This window comes from Lycium ferocissimum, chromosome 6 (assembly GCF_029784015.1).
Source record: "Lycium ferocissimum isolate CSIRO_LF1 chromosome 6, AGI_CSIRO_Lferr_CH_V1, whole genome shotgun sequence".
Taxonomy (NCBI): Eukaryota; Viridiplantae; Streptophyta; class Magnoliopsida; order Solanales; family Solanaceae; genus Lycium; species Lycium ferocissimum.
Genome location: NC_081347.1, coordinates 73,508,043 through 73,528,558, shown reverse-complemented (window position 1 = coordinate 73,528,558; position 20,516 = coordinate 73,508,043). Strand labels below are relative to the sequence as shown.

Here is a 20,516-nt window from a genome sequence, read left to right as displayed (position 1 = left end):
CAGACTAAATGTGCCACATAAATTGATATAACTATTTTTGAAAAAAAAAAAAAAAAGAAATTTGCTTCCAAACTGCTCCTAAACTATATTACACCTATGTAGTATAATTTCAATTCCGAATCAACTTGTGTGACCTGCAAAACCCTTCTCGTATTTCTTTCTCTTCGTTTTTCTGCGACCATTAAAATCCACTTTCTAGAAGCTTCTTTCACCGACTGTACACTGTCACAACTTTTCATCATTGTTAATAACAGTTAAACCCCTTTCTTCTCTCTAGGGTTTTGTTTTACAGTAAAAACTCTTTAATAAAAATAAAAAGGGAAGAAATTAAAAAGTTACCACATAATTGGGAGAGCGTGTAATTACCAAGTAACCAAGTCACTGTCAGCTAAACAGGTAAAATTATATAATTACACTCAATTCAAATTCTCACGTGTCCTCCAAACAGGCCCTTGAACAAACCTTGTTAATTCTACTTTGGATATCTAAATTGGTCTCTTATGATAGAAGTAGTATTATATTATAAGAAAAAAAAAATTCTTGATTGCTAAATGGACAAATAGAATCTACTTCTCAATTTCAATTTAAGTGTCTTAGTTTGACTAAACAAGTAGTTTAAAAAATAAAGAGAGACTTTTGAATTTTGTGCTTTTAAATTAAAATGTGTATAACATACTAAAATGTCTTTTGAATATTATGGTTATAAACTTGCCATGTACACAGTAAAGATGTCTGAATGATCAACTTACTAAATAGAAACACTTTTTTTTAGGACAGACAAAATAAGAAAGTAAGACAATTAGGACCCATTTGGCTGTGAGAATTTTCACTTTTTCCCGAAAAATTATTTTGCTTTATTTAAAAATCTAACGTTTAACCATGAAAATTTTAAATTTTAAAATTTTAAAAACACCTAAGATCTTATTTTCACTTTTAATACATTCAAATAACCAGATATTCTTTACAAAAATTATAATCAAACACAATTCCATCTTTAACTCCAACTTCAAAATTTGAAATAAAATAAAAAATATTGGATTTTTGTAGCCAAACACCTACTAAATGTAAAAAACGTGTTATTCTTTTTTAAACTTAACTGAAAAGGAAACACTTTGTCATGTAAATTGGATTCACTAATCACAAACTTCTCTATGTAATTTTTTTTTCTTCTCTCTAGGGTTTTGCAGGATAACCTTCTTACAGTACACATGCATACACCTGATTCTTCCTCCTACAACCGCCGTTTTCCGGCGCCGGCGATGTATTCTCACCGGCAAACTTACCGTCCAGTTTACCACTCCTCGAAATTCGAGCCGCCAACAAATTTACACAAAAAATCCCCAAATTTCGTAATACAGCTTCATAATACATGTAATCGAAGAATTAGCCGGTACGAATTAAGTTGTTTGATTGAGAAATTACCGTTTTGCCCTCGGAATTGGTTTGTTTTTACTAAAGGGTTTATTTTGGGTTCTTTATTGTATGATCAATGGAGTGAAACACTTGAAGTTGTTGTTGAATTATGGAGAATGAAGGTTTCGGGTGATTATTCGTTTGTTCCATGGGTTAAAAGGAATGTTGAGGTTCCATCTGATGAGGTTGAGTTAAAGTATAGGGTAAAAATTGTATTTTTAGAGAAATTGAAGGGTTTGTTGGGAAAAGGTGATGTTTTGGAAAAATGGGAGAAGAAATTGGAGTTGGTGAACGTCGAAATTAGTGAATTGTCGAGAGTGTTAAAGGGGAGGAATAATTTGAGGGTGTGTAGTGAGGTTTTGAAGAAAAGGGAGGGACTTGAAAAAGAAAGGGATTTGATAAAGAAGAGGGTTGATGAGTTTAAAAGAGGAATTGAATGTATTATTAAAGAATTGGAAGAAAAGGACGGTTACGATGAGGGTTTAAGGGTGATTAGGATTGGGAGAGAGTTTGATTGGGAGAGAGTTTATTGTTTGATGACGAGGGAGTGTCGTAGGCTTGATGATGGGTTGCCGATTTTCGCCTATCGGGAGCAGATACTTAGGCAAATACATTATCACCAGGTGCTTAATCTATTCATGCTTTTAATCTCATTAGTGTACTGTTTTGTAACAATTTTATTGTTTGGTTTGATTGTATTGTAACAATTTTATTGTTTGGTTTTCTTGTATTGTACTGTATTGTAACTTTTAAGTTTACTAAAATGCCCTAAACTGTTGTAAATGTTACCAACTCTGAGCTTCCATCTGATGAGGATGAGTTAAAGTTTAGGGTAAAGATTGTATTTTTAGAGGAATTGAAGGGGTTGTTAGTAAAAGGTGAGTTGTTAGAGAAGTGGGAGAAGAAATTGGAGTTGGTTAGTGATGAAATTAGTGAATTGTCGAAACTGCTAAAGGGTAGGAATAATTTGAGGGTCTGTAATGAGGGTTTGAAGAAAAGGGAGGGACTTGAAAAGGAAAGGGATTTGATAACGAAGAGGATAGATGAATTTAAGAGAGGAATTGAATGTATTATTCAAGAATTGGAAGAGGACGGTTATGAGGAAGATTTAAGGGTGATTAAGATTGGGAGAGAGTTTATTTTTTATGACGAGGGAGTGTCATAGGCTTGACGATGGCTTGCCGATTTTTGCTTACCGGGAGTAGATACTTAGGCAAATAAATTATCAACAGGTGCCTAATCTATTCATGTTTTTAATCTCATTAGAATTTACACTCTGTTTGGATCATTGTTACCCATCGTTTCATAATGTACCGTATTGTATTGTATTGTACTGTTTTTTTAGATACAATGTTTGGATAGACTATATTTAATAACAAATTTGTTGTTTGGTTTGACTGTATCGAACTATATTTTAACTTGTAAGTTTACTAAAATGCCCTAAATTGTTGTAAATGTTACCAACGTTGGGGTTCCATCCGTTGGGGATTAGTTGAAGTCTAGGGTAAAGATTGTATTTTTAGTGGAATTGAAGGGGTTTTTGGTGAAAGGTGAGTTGTTAGAGAAGTGGGAGAAGAAATTGGAGTTGGTTAGTGATGAAATTAGTGAATTGTCCAAGTTATTGAAGGGTGAGAATAAGTTGAGGGTGTGTAATGATATTTTGAAGAAAAGGGAGGGACTTGAAAAAGAAAGGGATTTGATAAAGAAGAGGATAGGTGAGTTTAAAAGAGGAATTGAATGTATTATTAAAGAATTGGAGTAGGACGGTTACGATGAAGATTTAAGGGTGATTAAGATTGGGAGACAGTTTGATTGGGAGAGAGTTCATTGTTTGATGATGAGGGAATGTCGTAGGCTTGACGATGGGTTGCCGATTTTGGCTTACCGGGAGTAGATACTTAGGCAAATACATTATCAACAGGTGCCTAATCTATTCATGCTTTTAATCTCACTAGTCCTGGACACGTGCGTTGCACGTGTATTCCATGCTAATAAGTATGTATATCTTATGACGAGTAACACAAAATTTGAAAAGAAAAATGCAAGCCAATACTGGAAAAGTGAGTCTATGAAATCAATAATTATTGTTATTACAAAGCACAATCTTATCGGAAATTTATATGGAATGAAGTTAAAAGGACATCCTCCATTTTAGGGAAGAAAGAAACTTTTCCTTAGTATTATTACTTTCCACTGTAGTCACAATTAGAATTTTGTAATTGTATGCAATTAACTGAAGTGGTATGACTTTTTCTTATGTAATTCGTCTAATATATCGAATATTCAGCTTGTTACTTTTGTTTTTTTTCTTTTTATATATTACAACAAGACATAGTTTATATGTGAATATAAGCAGCATCAGCTATGATTTCAAATGCTTCAAATCGTAAAGTTGTGTTTGTGCTTAAGAAGTTGTGGCCGCCTCCTTTTTATAACCGCATACATATCAAGAAGTAATGAAAGTAGTATTTTGTAGAATTATCGTACCAAAATTCGGTTAAATATGTCCTCTTTAGGATTGCTTGTAGATCATCATCAATTTTATGATGCACGCCTGCAAAGTAGTAGTAGTTAATTGAGATATCGTAAAAGATACTTCATAGTGATTGTAATCGTTAGATTTAAATTGACGTGTATAAATCACAATTGCACGTATATATAAGTGCCTTCTCTTTGATTCAAAATTATGATTTTGTTCATATATGTGAATTAACAGAACATTACTTAAATAGTGTAAATGTAATCGTACGGAATATAATATGGCAATTGTAAAAGGGAGAAAACAAGGAAAAAAATCATAGAAAGATATTCCCTTGTCATCATAAAATTACTCAATTATGTTCATCAGTATGAAACTAAACTTACACGGTAATTAGTAAGAATGACAACAATAAAAATCACCAATCAACTATGACAATCTAAGTTACTCGGACTCTCCTAAAATGTCGTCGGGTGCGTGTCGGATCCCTCAAAAATAGTGTATTTTTGGAGGATCCGACACGGGTACGACAACACTTTCGAAGAGTCCGAGTAACTTAGATGACAAAAAAAAAAAAAAAAAAAAAGATCGCCACTCAACTAAGTTAAGAGTAGAAGCTTAACTGAAAGTAGAAAAAGCATCTTCTGCACTAAAGCACGACCACGGTGTTCCGACTTGAATCTGCTATCAGTCCTCCTATAATTATGTAATTTAAGAAGTAAGCATGAAAGGAATAGGAAAAATTGGAGCACTAAATACATTGAGACAATTAATTTTCTTATAATCCAATCATCAAATCTCTATTTAATAAAGCAAACAAATAGTCCCAAAACCGTTTCACATTTATGGTGATAATGTCTTCCACATTTATCTTCTTCCAATTTTTACTATTTTTTACTTCCTTTTTATTATTTTGTTGAATGTATATTTATATTTTTACATTGAGTGCAAAATTGAACAACTAAATTTTGTTAGATAGGTAAAATGTATAATGAATTACATTATGTTATTAGGTGCAAACATATAATAATCCATATGTTACCTAAATATAATGAATTTATCATTCTATATTATGTATATACAAATAATAATAGCATTTAATAGAAGAATATAATTTTGTATTAAATTGATCAAATGAATTTTGTCTATACTAAATTATTCAAAGTAACTACTGAAATTCTCCATATTTTTGCAACATATATTGGAAGGTTAAAGCACTTCCATGACATTGAATTTTGCGTTAAGTGCTAGGCTGAAACGCCGCGTCGATGTTTTATTATTTAACCCCATTCATTTATAACCTCATCTTATTGGAAGGTAGATTTACCTTTTGGTACAAAAATATGATAAAAATAAGAGTTAACTAAAGGGTGAAATGGTCGTTCAATATTTGATGGACATTTTGGTAATTCAACTTTGCACTTTAGATGTTCCCACTTTTAGAGTAGTATGATGATTAGAGTTTGCACTTTGGTTGAATCATTGTCACACATCGTTTCATAATGTTTCGTATTGTACTGTTTTGTAGATACAATGATTGGATAGACTATATTTTAGTAACAATTTTATTGTTTTGTTTGATTGTATTGTAACTTGTAAGTTTACTAAAATGCCCTAAACTATTGTAAATGTTACCAACTTTGAGGTACCATCTCATGAGGAAGAATTGAAGGGTAGGGTAAAAATGGTATTTTTGCAAGGAATTGAAAGGGGTTGTTAGTAACGGGTGAATTGTTTAAAAAGTGGAAGAAGAAATTGGAATTGGTGTGTGATGAGATTACTGAATTGTCCAAATTACTCAAGAATAGGAATAATTTGAGGGAGTGTAATGAAATTTTGAAGAAAAGGGAGGGTCTTGAGAAAGAAAGGGATTTGATGAGTTTAAAAGAGGAATTGAATGTATTATTCAAGAATTGGAGGAAAAGGGTTTTGAGGAGGATAAGGAGAGTTTAAGTGTGATGAAGATTGGGAGAGAGTTCGATTGGAATAAAGTTCATTGTTTGATGATGAGGGAGTATCGTAGGCTTGATGATTGCTTGCCGATTTTTGCTTTCCGGGAGCAGATACTTAGACAAATACATTATCACCAGGTGCCTAATCTATTCATGTTTTCTTATTCTCGTTAGGGTTTAAGTTATGTGCGCGACTGTTGAAATTATTACATGTAAATGTCTTTATAAGCATTAATATGTAACCTCGTAAAATGGTAACTAACTTGTAGTTTAAACTTGATTGATTGTATGGATATAACTTAAATCCTTCTGATGAGGATGAACTGAAGGGTAGGATAAAAATGGTATTTTTGGAAAGGGGTTGTTAGTAGAAGGTGAATTGTTGGAGCAGAAAGTGGAATTGATGAGTGATAAAATTAGTGAATTGGCGAAATTACTCTAGAATAGGAATAATTTGAGGGTGTGTAATGAGATTTTGAAGAAAATGGAAGGAAAGGAATTTGATAACAGAGAGGATAGAGGAGTTTAAAAGAGGAATTGAATGTATTATTCAACATTTGGAGGAAAGGGAGGGTTTTGAGGACGAGGAGGGTTTAAGTGTGATTAAGATTGGCATTGATTTTGATTGGAATAAAAATCATTGCTTGATGATGAGGGAGTGAGTAGGCTTGATGATGGCTTGCCGATTTTCGCTTTTCGGCAGCAAATACTTAGGCAAATATATTATCAATAGGTGCCTAATCTATCATCTTCTTAATCTTGTTTAGAGTTAAGGTTCCACACTTACTGTGTAAAAATTATTTAGACAATCAGGTCACTTGGCGGTGGTTACATGTAAATTTCCTTATAAGCATTAATTGGTAACCTCTTAAAAAATGATGACTTACTTGTAGGTTAAAATCACTGATGGTGTATAGAGATTTCTACAATGGCGGTATATGTAACTTAGATCCATTATTGCCCTGGTGAATATGCATATAACTTAAATCCTTCTCGTGGTTACTGTGCTGAATAGCAGGAGCAGGAATACTTACTTCATATTGGGCTTCGGAAAAAGGGATATTTGAGATTGTTGAATTCTCTATTTCCGGAGACCTTTCAATTGCTCCTTGTGTACTTGTGTAATACTATTAGTTATTTACCAGTCATCGGTGTTAAGTTGTTTGAGTTTGATTATGTGTTTTCCTTATATATTTACTTTTGTAATCTGGATGGCTGTATCTCGTAGGTGACTGTCTTAATTGGCGAGACTGGGTCAGGAAAAAGTACGCAATTGGTTCAATTCCTTGCTGATTGTGGGGTAACTGGTAATGGGTCTATAGTTTGCACTCAGCCCCGGAAACTTGCTGCCAATTCTTTGGCACAAAGGGTTGAACAGGAAAGCGAAGGGTGTTATGAAGATAGCTCAATCATCTGCTATCGGTCATATTCGTCTGGTCAGAAGTTTAATTCTAAGGTAGTATTTATGACGGATAATTGCCTTCTACAGCACTATATGGTCGATAAGACTTTGTCCAAGATTTCATGTATCATTATTGATGAGGCACATGAAAGAAGCCTAAACACTGATCTACTTTTAGCATTGATAAAGAATCTGCTCCTTCAGAGGCTTGATCTGAGGCTTGTTATTATGTCTGCCACAGCTGATGCTGACCAGCTTGCGGATTACTTCTTTGGCTGCGGAACGTTCCATGTGGCTGGTAGAACTTTTCCTGTAGATATTAAGTATGTTCCCTGTGAATCCACTGGATGTTTTGGTGTTGGCCCTATCTCCTCCTATGTCTATGATGTTGTCAAGATGGTGACTGAAATCCATGAAACAGAGGGAGAGGGAACAATTCTAGCTTTCTTGACTTCTCAGATTGAAGTTGAGTGGGCTTGTGAGAAGTTTCAAGCACCGTCAGCTGTTGTTTTACCTTTACATGGCAAACTATCCTATGAAGAGCAGCATAGAGTTTTTCTCAGCTATCCGGGCAAGAGAAAGGTAATATTCACTACAAATGTTGCTGAGACATCATTGACAATTCCAGGGGTTAAATATGTTGTTGATTCTGGTATGGTCAAAGAAAGCAGGTTTGAACCTGGCACTTGCATGAGTATTCTCAGGATATGCAATGTCAGCCAGAGCTCAGCTAAGCAACGGGCTGGCCGTGCTGGGAGAACTGGGCCAGGAACATGTTATAGACTGTACTCAGAAAGTGATTTTGAAGGTATGGCTCGTCATCAGGAACCTGAAATTCGCAAGGTTCATCTTGGTGTTGCAGTGCTGAGGATTCTTGCTCTGGGCATCAAGAATGTGCAAGATTTTGATTTTGTTGACGCACCTAGCCCTAAAGCTATTGAGATGGCCACCAGAAATCTTGTTCAGTTAGGAGCTGTTAGGCAGGAAGATGATGCTTATGAATTAACTACAGACGGACACAAAATTATCAAGTTGGGTATTGAACCTCGGTTAGGCAAATTGATCCTCAGTTGTTTTGATCAACGTTTGGGTAGAGAAGGTGTTGTTCTTGCTGCTGTTATGGCTAATTCCAGCAGCATTTTTTGTCGGGTTGGTTCTGAAGGAGACAAGCTAAAATCTGATTGCTTGAAGGTGCAATTTTGCCATCCAAATGGTGATCTCTTCACTTTACTTTCTGTTTACAAGGAATGGGAGGCTGTGCCTAAGGGAATGAAGAATGCCTGGTGTTGGGATAATAGCATCAATGCCAAATCCATGAGAAGATGCGAGGAGACAGTGCAAGAGCTTGAAGCTTGCCTCCAGACTGAACTTAATGTCATTATTGCAAGCTACTGGTGTTGGGATCCGCAGGTGCTTACCAAGCATGATGAATCTTTAAAAAGTATATTACTTTCTTCACTGGCAGAGAATGTTGCTATGTATTCTGGATACGACCAACTAGGTTATGAGGTTGCACTCAGTGGGAAGTGCATCCAACTACATCCGTCCTGTTCGCTGTTAAATTTTGATCGACGACCGACCTGGGTAGTTTTTGGTGAAATCCTTGCTGCAGCTAATGAGTATCTGGTCTGCGTTACTGCATTTGACTTTAGTTCTCTTTCTACTCTTAGTCCTTCCCCATTGTTTAATTTTCTGGAGATGGATGCCCAAAAGCTGGAAAAGAAGGTTTTGACAGGTTTTGGGACTATGTCGTTGAAAAGATTCTGTGGAAAATCTAACAGTTGTGTCAATAACCTTGTTTCACGCATTAGAACTAAATGTATGGATGAAAGGATTGGCATTCAAGTTAATGTTGATAAGAATGAGGTTTTCTTATATGCTTCATCCAGTGACATGGAGAGTGTTTCGGGCCAAGTGACTGATGCACTCGAGCATGAAAGCAAGTTGTTGCAGAATGAATGCTTGGAGAAATGCCTATTCAGTGGGGGATCGGCTGCATCGGCCGCAGTTGCCCTTTTTGGAGCTGGTGCAATTGTTAAACATTTGGAGCTTAAGAAGAGATTCTTAGCTGTTGACATATTTCATTCAAATACAAAAGCAGTTGACGATAAGGAACTGCTGATGTTTTTGGAGAGAAACACATCAGGTGATATTTGTGCGGTGCAAAAGTCCTCAGGTATGGCCCACGACCATGAGGAGAATAGATGGGGCAGGGTGACATATCTTTCCCCTGATGCTGCTAAACAAGCTACGTTGTTGAATCAGGTAGAATGTAGTGGTGGCTTTCTAAAAGTTGTTCCTTCGAGGAGTGTATTTTCTAATGATCAAAAGCAGTTCTCCTCTGTCCTCAGAGCTAGAGTAAATTGGCCTCGTAGATGCAGTAACGGTGTAGGTATTGTAAAATGTGAGCCACATGATGTTGCCTTTATGGTAAATGATTTCTCTTGTGTGATGATAGGTGGATTCTTTGTCCGTTCAAAGCCAAGCAATAAGTTCTTTGACAGCGTAGTAATTTCAGGACTTAATACCGATCTTTCTGAGCCAGAGATATTTGAGGTTTTGAGTGCAGCAACAGAAAGGAAAATTCTGGATTTCTTCTTGGTGAGAGGAAATGCTGTGGAAAATCCTCCCGTGGCTGCTTGTGAAGAAGCACTTAGGAGAGAAATATCCCCCTTCATGCCTAAAAAAACGCCTTTTGTCCAGTCTATTCGTGTTCAGGTCTTCCAACCCGAACCAAAGGACACTTACATGCGAGCGGCTATCATGTTTGATGGAAGTCTTCATCTTGAAGCAGCTCAGGCTTTGGAGCATGTTGATGGCAAAGTTTTGTCTGGATGTCTTCCCTGGCAGAAGATAAGATGTCAGCAACTTTTTCAAAGCTCCGTTTCCTGTCCCGCACCAGTTTACCGTGTTATCAAGAACCAGCTGGATTCTTTACTCGCACGCCTCCAGCGAAGAGAAGGTATCTTGTACTGCTCCAAATTGTATTTCCTCTTTCTGATTTTATTTTTTGAAAATTCTAATATAAATAATGATCATCTTTGCTGAATTTCTTCATAAAAAAGGCATGGCAAAGTGGGAACTACACTATTGAGCAGTGGCTTAAATGTTATCTAATTTAGGGGGCCAGAGTTAGTGTACCTCATTACCTCCACTGATCCAAATTACTGCTGTCACTTTCTCGTTTCCTTATTTCCTAGAACAGAATGACATCGGACTTGGACAAATTCTCCATTTGAAAGTAAAGGAGAAACTAAATAAACGCTACAAGTTGAAACTATTTGTCCCATAATATCAGATTGTCTAAAATCATGCTGTTCGAGTTAAACAGTTGGCTTCTGATAAAAGAAAAGTACCTGAGCTCTATCATAAACCCTTATTATTGGCTCCCTGATTCGATGTTAATGTGATGATTACTTGCCTTGTACTTGGAAGTCATGCTTTCAACACAAATTTCACTTGTCTGGTCAAATTCTAAACGGTAATTGGAAAAAGTATTCCTGCATAATACGGATTAGCCTCTCTCCATTTCTGTCCTCCTCCATTCTGGAGATGCAGAAAACTATAGGATATAATGAGAAGGGGGTTTGGTAAAACGATTTTTTAATGAACTTTAACAAAACATAATTTTCAGAGACAAGTTGATTAGGTGGTATTTGGCTGCTGAGAAGACTTTGGGATTGTTTTGCAGGTGTGGAGTGCCATCTGGAGAGAAATGAGAATGGTTCTTATAGGGTTAAAATATCTGCCAGTGCTACAAAGATTGTGGCAGAATTGAGAAGGCCATTGGAACAATTGATGAAAGGCAAGATTGTGGATCATGTGGGAATTTCTCCAACTGTTATTCAACTTCTATTTTCTAGAGAAGGGACTAATATCATGAAGTTGGTTGAGCAGGAGACAGGAGCCTATGTTCTTTTTGACAAACATAGCCTTTCTGTGAGAATCTTTGGTTCCTCAGACAAAATCGATATGGCTGAGCGAAGGTTTGTTAACTCCCTTCTGGCGTTACATGAAAGCAAGCAACTCGAAGTGCATCTTCGTGGAGCACTTTTGCCTCTTGACCTGATGAAAAGAGTTGTTCAAAAGTTTGGACCAGATCTTAGTGGTCTCAAACTAAAGGTGCCCGATGCAGAATTCTCTCTGAGCACCAAGCGTCATTGCATCTCTATCAAAGGTACTAAAGAGATGAAGCAAAAAGTTGAGGAGATAATTTCTGAAATTGCTCAAACAAGTGATCGGAGGATGGATGATGAGGCTGACTGCCCTATTTGCTTGTGTGAACTGGAAGATGCTTATAGGCTTGAAGGTTGTAACCACTTCTTCTGTCGATCGTGCTTGCTGGAGCAGTGTGAGTCTGCAATCAGAAGCCGGGAAGGTTTCCCGCTGTGCTGCATGCATAAAGGTTGTGGGGCCCATATTCTGGTTTCTGATTTGAGGTCTTTGTTGTCAAGTGAGAAGTTGGAGGAACTTTTCAGGGCTTCTTTGGGGGCGTTTGTAGCAGCAAGTGGGGGTCGTTACCGGTTTTGCCCCTCACCCGACTGCCCATCAGTTTATCATGTTGCCGAATCAGGAGAAGTTGGTACACCCTTTGCTTGTGGTGCGTGTTATGTGGAGACGTGTAGGAGTTGCCACCTCGAGTACCACCCTTACATCTCGTGCGAGAAGTACAAGGAGTTCAAGGATGACCCTGATTTCTCTCTAATCGAATGGTCAAAGGGGAAAGAGAATGTGAAGAAATGTCCTGTTTGCGGGTTCACGATAGAGAAGGTGGATGGCTGCAACCATATTGAGTGTAGGTGTGGAAAACATGTTTGCTGGGTTTGTTTGGTATTCTTCAGCAGCAGTGATGATTGCTATAACCATTTGAGGTCCATTCACCAGGCCATTATATGAGGTACAAGGGGAACTATAATTATATATATATTTGCTTTCGTATGTATATAAACTAAGGTAAGTAAGTAAATGAATGTAGTAAGCACTAAGCACAATAGTAAGGTATCAATATATTCCCCTGTAAGTATGTTTATGGACTTCAGTAATTGTGTGTTCAGAACTAATTCTCTATGTAAAGTTAATGGGTGTCCTTTATAAGCTAGTTGACACAAAGAATGTACTTTTTTTCTTGATTTTGCTTCTGTTTTTGATGTTCAAGAGATGCTAAAAATAGTTGATATTGCCATGGGGAGCCATTTCATATGATAGATGCTCGAAGAGCTCACGGGTATAACGACTAAAGCGGGTACAGTTGCAATGGCAACTTTCCCACAAGCTGGAAAATGTGAAGTTTAGAGAGTTTTAACTAATCAAAGTTGTTGCAGAGGAGAAACTGAGAGCTACAAATGCACATGCTGCACATTGTAAGTTCAGGCGTAAGTTGGACAGTTTTTACACAGAGAAAGAATAAGTATCGTGCAAATCGAATATAGTTGGGTAGGAGATTCATTTAAGCCATATCAAGAAGTCAAATGTGAATGGATATAAAGCAATAATAATATTATTGGAAATTTTCGAACAGGTTTACAACATATTTCAATTAGTAGATATCGCCTCTCTCTCTCTCTCTCTCTCTCTCTCTCTCTCTATATATATATATATATATATATATATATATATATATATATATATATAAATTGTGTCCTTCGTTTAGTGAAGTTCATATTGATTCCAATGTTTTACTTGGCTGCATCTTCAATTTTATTTTTTGCTCTAAATACAATGAGTTCTCCATTCTTTCAGAGGAAAAGACACCAAATTTTTACTTGGCCTACAACTTTTTGGAATAGGCATTTATGACAACAAGGTTTTCTTTACTCTCCTTAAATGCTTTTTAAAAATAATCACAATTATTATTTAAGTACTACTAAATAAATCATTTAATTTGTAAAGCAAAAGAAAGTTATTATAGGAAAAGAAAGAAGAAACGATTAAGATGGTCACTTATATTAAGGATAGGTTCAAAGTAGTCCCTTAAATATACTTTGAGTAGTTTTGGTCATTTAAGTTTGCTAAAGGCGAATAAGTTTGATTTATTATTTTAACAAACTTTGTATGTTGCTTTGACGAGAACTATGAAAAAGAAGAATTTAAAGGGAACTCATAACTAGAGATGTAGTTTTTGCAGTTTTGTTATTTTTTACCTATATCATCGTATTTTATGTCAGCTTCTCTTGAAATATCGAACAAAAAGAAGAAAGAGAAAGAAGGAAAGCAATATCTAAACTCCCTAAGAAGGAATGTGACATAGAGTTCCAATTAACATTTTAAAAGTCATTGTATCAACGTCATACTTGATTCTTTTGTGTGGCGAAGGTGACTCTAGAGAAGCTAAGAGACCCATACATCAATTTTCTATAACAGACTATGATGACTTTCCAGTCAAAGAAAAAATAAAAATAAAAATAAAAATAAACTACTATATAAATAGAATATTGGCCCTACCTGCACCGACTACTGCGATCACCATTCAATGAATTAAGGTCAAAATTAAAATAAAATTCTACTAGAATATATACTTTTAAAACAATTATTGAGAATGTGTGTTGCAGAAGCCCATTTCACCACTTAAACACTAGTCCTTCACAGTCCTTCACTTATAGTTGAACTACCCTTTCGGTGTGTTATTTGTGATGGACCAAAGGCCAAGTCATAGAGGAATACCAATGTGAAGAGACACTTTTAAGTTTTGAAAATAAACATAAACAGCAAAAATTGGCTTGAATGATCATGTTGGCAATATTTGTGGTTGTGAACTTTTCGTCCTTTTTTATTTTTAATTTGTGTGATGCTGGTTTGATCAGATGAATTTGAATAAAGAAAAATAATCGGAGGGGATTCATATTACTGACTAACTTATTTAGGAATGTTGCATCGATAATTGTTGTATCGTTAAGTCTATTAGGAAATAGGGTAGAAGCGGATGCAGCCTTCTAATATTGGGTTTATCTGAATCCAAAGAATTTCGATGTCTAGTATACATTTATGGATCATTATTCTGAAGATACAATAGATTCAATACTAAAACCATTAAAGGATGAATCAATAAAGTTTAAATCTTGAATTCGCCTTTAATTAGTAATACTTCTAATCGGAACTGCCTTCCGGTCTTCCATTACTCATATTCATAAAAATAATTGTGTAATTTCTTGAAAAAGAAACGAATACCCTATGATAAAATCACAATAGTGGAACAATTCGTTCTTATCTAGCATAAATTTAAAGGTAATAAATGCATAGCATAAATGAATATCCTGTATAACTTGTGGTTGAAATTGAGATGTCACTCTTTAATTTCTACGTACAAGAACAAACAAAAATAGCGGCAAACAAAAATAGCGGTTCATGCAATCACAATAATTTTAAAAAAAAAATCTGTAGATTTCAATCTCTGTGTGTGTGTACACCAATATAAAAGAAATAGATTTCAATGTGTGCGTACAAACCAATAAAAAAAAAAAAAAGCTTTAATTTCATTAAAGATTGAATTATGGCCCTACCAGTGCACCGTCCAACACTCCACACCACACCGCCTACTGCCACCCTTCCCATAATTGCCAAACTATTAAAAGACAGTGTTTTTCATATATATTACTATATTATATAAGAGCAAATGTGAGGACTTTTGTAGTCCTCACAATAATTTTTCAATTTTTTAAAAACTTTTTAATTAATTACTTTTATGTCCTAATCTTATTTATTTACGTCAATTTTTTTGTTTTTCGTTTTTAAAGTCTACTTTTCAAAAGCTATCGAACCTGGGGACTTTTGTAGTCCTCACAATAATTTTCAATTTTTTTTAAAACTTTTTAATTAATTACTTTTAGGTCCTAATCCAGATAATTCGCACTGCATCGCGCCTATTCGGGGGGAGCGCTTCCTCCAAAGATTTTTTTTCCATATCCATGTTCGAACCCCTAATCCCTGATTAAGAGAGGAGTGACTCCATCCGTCGCACAAGTTAAATTATGTATTTGTCTTAAAAGTTCATTAACTATGTATAGATTATTTATTTAGAACTAAATAACTTCAAAAATTATGATACATAAGTTATAATGTCAAATTACGGTTCCAAATTTGATTTGAATTAAATAATTTCATCAAAATAGAAGTTAAAATATTAAAGGAGTGGAATGAAAATTTTGTTTTCATATAACTACCCACTTGTGGGGCTACAATGTATATGGTGATTGTTGTTGTTGTTGTACCTTGTACTAACACAAATTATATTTCTTTAGTTAAAATATCTACTTTTATATCTTGGGGTTTGAAGCAGCAGACGCACATAACTAGTATATATATATATATATATGAGCAAGAACGAGGATTTTTTGTAGTCTTTACAGTTTTTTTTTTTTTTTTTTTTTTTTTAAATTTTCTAGAGTTTCTTTTAAAAGTGGCATGTATTCATTTTTATGATTTTGTCTCATTTCTCTTTTATGTTGCCCCTAATTTAGTTTAATATTACTTTAATTGCCATCACATAATTTGGTAAATAAGAAAAAACACTTTTGAGATATTTTTTAAGACCCTAGCTAATTCAATCTCCCCACCCCACTCTTTTGCGTTGCATGCACTGATGTTTAGTCACTAATTTTCTACAATATAAATAAATATGTGTTGCTTGCATTTATTTTATTTATAAGCTTTTGTCAACAAAAAATAATCTTAAAAAATATAATGATTCACGTAGGAGTGCAACTATTCAAGAAATAAAATCACTAATAATTCATATATTTTTGCATAGTGTTTAAATTTATAAATTTATTTTAATCATTCAAAAGTACTATAAGTCCACATAACTAGTAATTCAAAATATTTAGAAAAATATAGTAATACCTTCACATAAAATGAAACGGAAAGAACACTTTTTTTCCTTAACAAAAAAATGAAATCAAGAAACATATTGCACTATGTTATATCTACTAAGACACGATAGACATTGTGCATATTCATTTCTTAATGATTCCGTCTTCTGAGATGGATATCACTAACATAGATATTTACAAGTCTACTTATAGATCTTTTTCTTCTATCTTAAGCTCAAAAACTATATATGGCTTGAAAACCTCTGCCAAAGACCGAGTTACTATCTCTTCTTCAGCTTTAACTTGAACACACGTGACTCACTCGACCAAAAGAGTTAGATTTCACTTACAGTATTGTTTGTGGCACTCTAGAGATTTTAGAATTTAAAATTATTATGAATAATTTGTTGAGTTCTTATATGATGACCTTGCTATTAAAAGTAGTGTCTTTAGGATAGCTAATAAAATCAATGAATATAGTTTTGTGTTGTTTATTAGTTTGAGCAATGACCGTCTTCTTCTTGGAATGATTTGCAGAAAAAATGCACCGGCCTATTTGATGTTGAATTTCAACGATAAATATCGAAATATCCAATGCGATAAAGTAAAATAAAAAAGAAAAAAATTTGCAAACAAATGATTAGCTTCGTGAACAGACTGTTGCTTTGTAATGCATAATTTCATTTTCCATTAATTATAATGTTACTTATTCACCATTAATAAATCATAGTTTCTTTATTCATTATGAGGTTGAAAACCATGCCAGCATTTCTTGAACACTCAAATATCTTTTTGTAATAGTTGGTTAGTGAATATTGATTTAAAAAAAAAAAGAGTGAAATTAATTCAACATATGATAAAGTTCAATATAAATTACTAGGCACTATATTCTCAAAAGTATTCAATGAAATAAAAAAGAGAAGAGCTCTTATATCATGAATTTATTCGAAAATAAAAAGAAATTCTTTTTTAACTTTCAAATACTTTTATATTATAATTTAGTTTTTAGGAGTTCTCAGAAATGTCCGAACTACATCTTCAAGACTTAATGTCACAAATAACGTGAAAAAACTAATGATTATAAATTTAATTTTACAGTTAGTATTGGATTCGAATTTGGCACGGGCAAAGTGACATTTAATTTTATCAATTGTTGGAGGGTGTGTCTGTAGAAGCTCATTTCACCACTAAAACACAAGTTTCTGCACTTAATTGACCTACTTTTTAGGTATTATTTGTGATGAAGCAAAGGCCAAGTGTAAACATAGGAAAATGGCAATGTGAATGGCATATTTTCTAAGCTTTGATTGAATAGTCATGTTGGCCATACTTGAGGATATGATTCTATCTGTCACGATTCTCAACTGTCAACGCATTATTCGTTATTGACTTATTGGTCCAATTTCACTGCTTTGTACTTTTGAAACTTTAATCAAAAAAACGCTTCAACAATTGAATCTTGAATTCACTCTTATATAACTTCTACTTTCCCCTCTCATTCCGGTGTTTGCCTAGGGTAAACTTCATTATAAATCCCTTTCAAGTTCAACCATTGGTGGTCCGTAGGCTCTTACATGCACTCATTTCAATTCATATGTCCGAATTTGACTTAATATAAAGTAAAGAAAAAAAAAAAAAAAGGAGAGAATTTCAAAGTTTGTGATCTTAACATATTAATGACTTATGACGTTTGTATAGTTATAAAAACATGTTATTTAATGTACATTTAAAAAATTAAATTATTTTCAAACATATGAAGGTGCAAGAAGCTCCTCTCTATACAACAATAAACCAAAATAACAAACTTATAAATCATAGGATTGCCTTAATCAACAAACAAAAAGAAAGGTATTATGGATTATGTGTTTAAGGATAGGATAACAATTGGGTTCGGAAGAGATTATCTAGATATATTAAGTGAATCTCTTAATACAGATACAAAATTTGATCTAAAACTACAATATCGAAAACTTGTCGTGTAGATCCGCCCCTCCCCATTAATACCTAAAATTTCACTGATTTAGTTCTACTAACTAACTTGTCTAACGTGTTACAATACATTAATAAGGAGTATTACTTAATTCATTTCTCTGAACAGTTTTAACTCTCACTTTAACTAAACAGATATAAACAAAAAAGCCTAATCAGTTTTTGTCCTATTATCCACAATAAATAATTAGTCTCCCAATACCTTTAATTACGTGATGTAAGCTTCCACATCATCATTTTTTAACGCAGCATAGTACGGCAAAAACATTTCTTGACTCTCACAAATCTACCACGTATCTAATAATCTCTTACAAATTCTTCTCTTCATCTCCACCAAAATAGCAAAAATAAAATAAAAACCTTAACAAACACAGACCCAAAATTTTCTCATACTTTAAACTAGCTAGATGTAGCTTAATCCAAAAAAAAAAAAAAAAGTTCCTAAAAGGTGTTACAATATTTTCTTGAAAAATTAAGGTACTAAGTTTCACTCTACTCTGTTTTTTTCTTCTGTTTTTGGTTTCTTGATGGCTTTGTATAATAGGAAGATGTTAGTTATAACTACAAAAAATATGGCAATTTGTGTGAATTGTTTAACAGAAAAGTGTCCTGATGAATGTGGGGTGATGGTTCCTGTTTTGTCACCACCTTTTAATCCTGTTAGAAGTGAAAGCAATCATATGCCTTATTATTTTATAATCTTGCTTTGTGTTCTTGGAGCAATATTTGTGTTCATTTGTTATATGATTACTCTCAAGAAGTACAAAATGAATACACCAAGAAGTGATGAATATTTGGATAGAAATAGTGAAGATTTTGTTGATGAGAATAATGGACCAGTTGTGGATAATCCTATTTGGTATATACATACAATTGGACTGCCTAAATCTGTTATTGATTTGATACCTGAGTTTAAGTATAATAAGGTTGAAAATTTGGTTGAAGGGATTGATTGTTCTGTTTGTTTAACTGAATTTGAAGAAGATGAGAAGCTTAGGCTATTGCCTAAATGTAGCCATGCTTTTCATGTTACTTGTATTGATACTTGGTTGAGTTCACATACGAATTGTCCGTTGTGTCGTGCTCCGATTGTTTCGGATTTAAATGCTGCACTAGGATTGAACAATAGTGTAAATGACTCCATATCAATTGAGGTCAATAATCCAGTGGAGAATGGAAGTGCTCGCGATGGTTTGGAAAATCAAGAATTGGATGAGGGGGAAAATCGCGATGCCTTGCCGAATGAAGAAGGAAAAATTGCGCGAATTTTGGAGAAAATGACTTGTGTTGTTGATGAAAGAGGAAAAGGGTTGCGAGTATTTAGTGATTTAGCTGAGCACCGGGTGAAAGTAAATGATAAAATGCAGCCCGACCGGGGGTCAGTTTCAATGAATTCATTTGTTGTTTCGGTGACTCAACTGAATTTGGGAAATGGCGAAGGGTGTTCGAATTCGGGTGATCAACCGGTTGAAGGGAAGACGGAAAATTCTGATGCAGCTGCGAAAAGAGGGAATAAGAACTCGAGCTTATATGAAGCGATGAAGAGTTCTTCCTTCGGTCGTTCTTTGCAAAAAGTTCCAATTTGTATGAAAAGGTCCTTTTCTTCTACTAGTGGGAAGTGTTCGATATCGACAAGTGAAAAAGAGGTGAAGAAGCCAAATGATGAAGGAAAAATTGCAGGAATTTTGGAAAAAATGAATCGTGCTGTTGATGAAAGGGGAAAAGGGTTGCGAGTATTTAGTGATTTAGCTGAGCACCGGGTGAAAGTAAACGATAAAATGCAGCCCGACCGGAGGACAGTTTCAATGGATTCATTTGTTGTTTCGGTGACTCAATTGAATTCTGGAAATGGCGAAGGGTGTTCGAATTCAGGTGATCAACCGGTTGAAGGGAATGCAGAAAATTCGGATACAGCTGCGAAAAGAGGGAATAGGAACTCGAGCTTATATGAAGCAATGAAGTGTTCTTCCTTCGGTCGTTCTCTGCAAAAAGTGCCTATTTGTATGAAAAGGTCCTTTTCTTCTACTAGTGGGAAGTGTTGTTCGATATCCACAAATGATAAAGAGAAAGAGGTTAAGAACCAAGACAATCAATGTAAGTGAAGCTGAAAGACTTTTGCTTTCTTGAATTTTAGTAGGGGTTCGAGTTTTTGCATTCGGAAGCCAATCATAAACATATTGACAAATAGTGTCTGCATAATAAGAACTGATGAACAGCTGAATTAAGCTGATTCACAATCTTCAAAGGATATGTCATTGAAAGATGGTGTTTTGCTATGTATTAGAATACAAACAACCCCCCCCCCCCCCGGGCCCCTGCCTGCCCAAAAAAAAAAGAGCAGCACCGGAAAAGGAGAATTATAAATAGTATAAGTTTATATGAATTTGATTTTACCATTCTATAATTTGTGTTGATGAAAGACACAAGTTTTTAGGTGTTCTTAAAGAGAATTCTTCTGAATGATAAGGAGTGCTGCG

General features: G+C 34.6%; 2 protein-coding genes across 3 annotated transcripts; both read left to right on the top strand.

Moving 5' to 3' along the window:
- The first annotated feature begins 1,135 nt into the window (after window positions 1-1,135).
- Window positions 1,136-12,375, top strand: LOC132060404 (ATP-dependent RNA helicase DEAH11, chloroplastic-like). 2 transcript variants are annotated; one of them, XM_059453446.1, is made up of 3 exons: window positions 1,136-2,036; window positions 7,073-10,208; window positions 10,938-12,375. In XM_059453446.1, the coding sequence occupies exons 1-3, from the start codon at window positions 1,209-1,211 to the stop codon at window positions 12,140-12,142; spliced, it is 5,169 nt and encodes a 1,722-aa protein (XP_059309429.1). In that variant the 5' UTR covers window positions 1,136-1,208; the 3' UTR covers window positions 12,143-12,375. The 2 variants fall into 2 exon arrangements, with proteins under 2 accessions (XP_059309429.1, XP_059309430.1); XM_059453447.1 differs by lacking the exon at window positions 1,136-2,036 and adding an exon at window positions 5,699-5,982.
- Window positions 12,376-18,282: 5,907 nt separating this feature from the next.
- On the top strand, window positions 18,283-20,285 carry LOC132060403 (E3 ubiquitin-protein ligase Os04g0590900-like). The gene has a single exon (XM_059453445.1). It carries the CDS (start codon window positions 18,567-18,569, stop codon window positions 20,139-20,141), a length of 1,575 nt encoding a protein of 524 aa, XP_059309428.1. The 5' UTR covers window positions 18,283-18,566; the 3' UTR covers window positions 20,142-20,285.
- The last annotated feature ends 231 nt before the right edge of the window (window positions 20,286-20,516 follow it).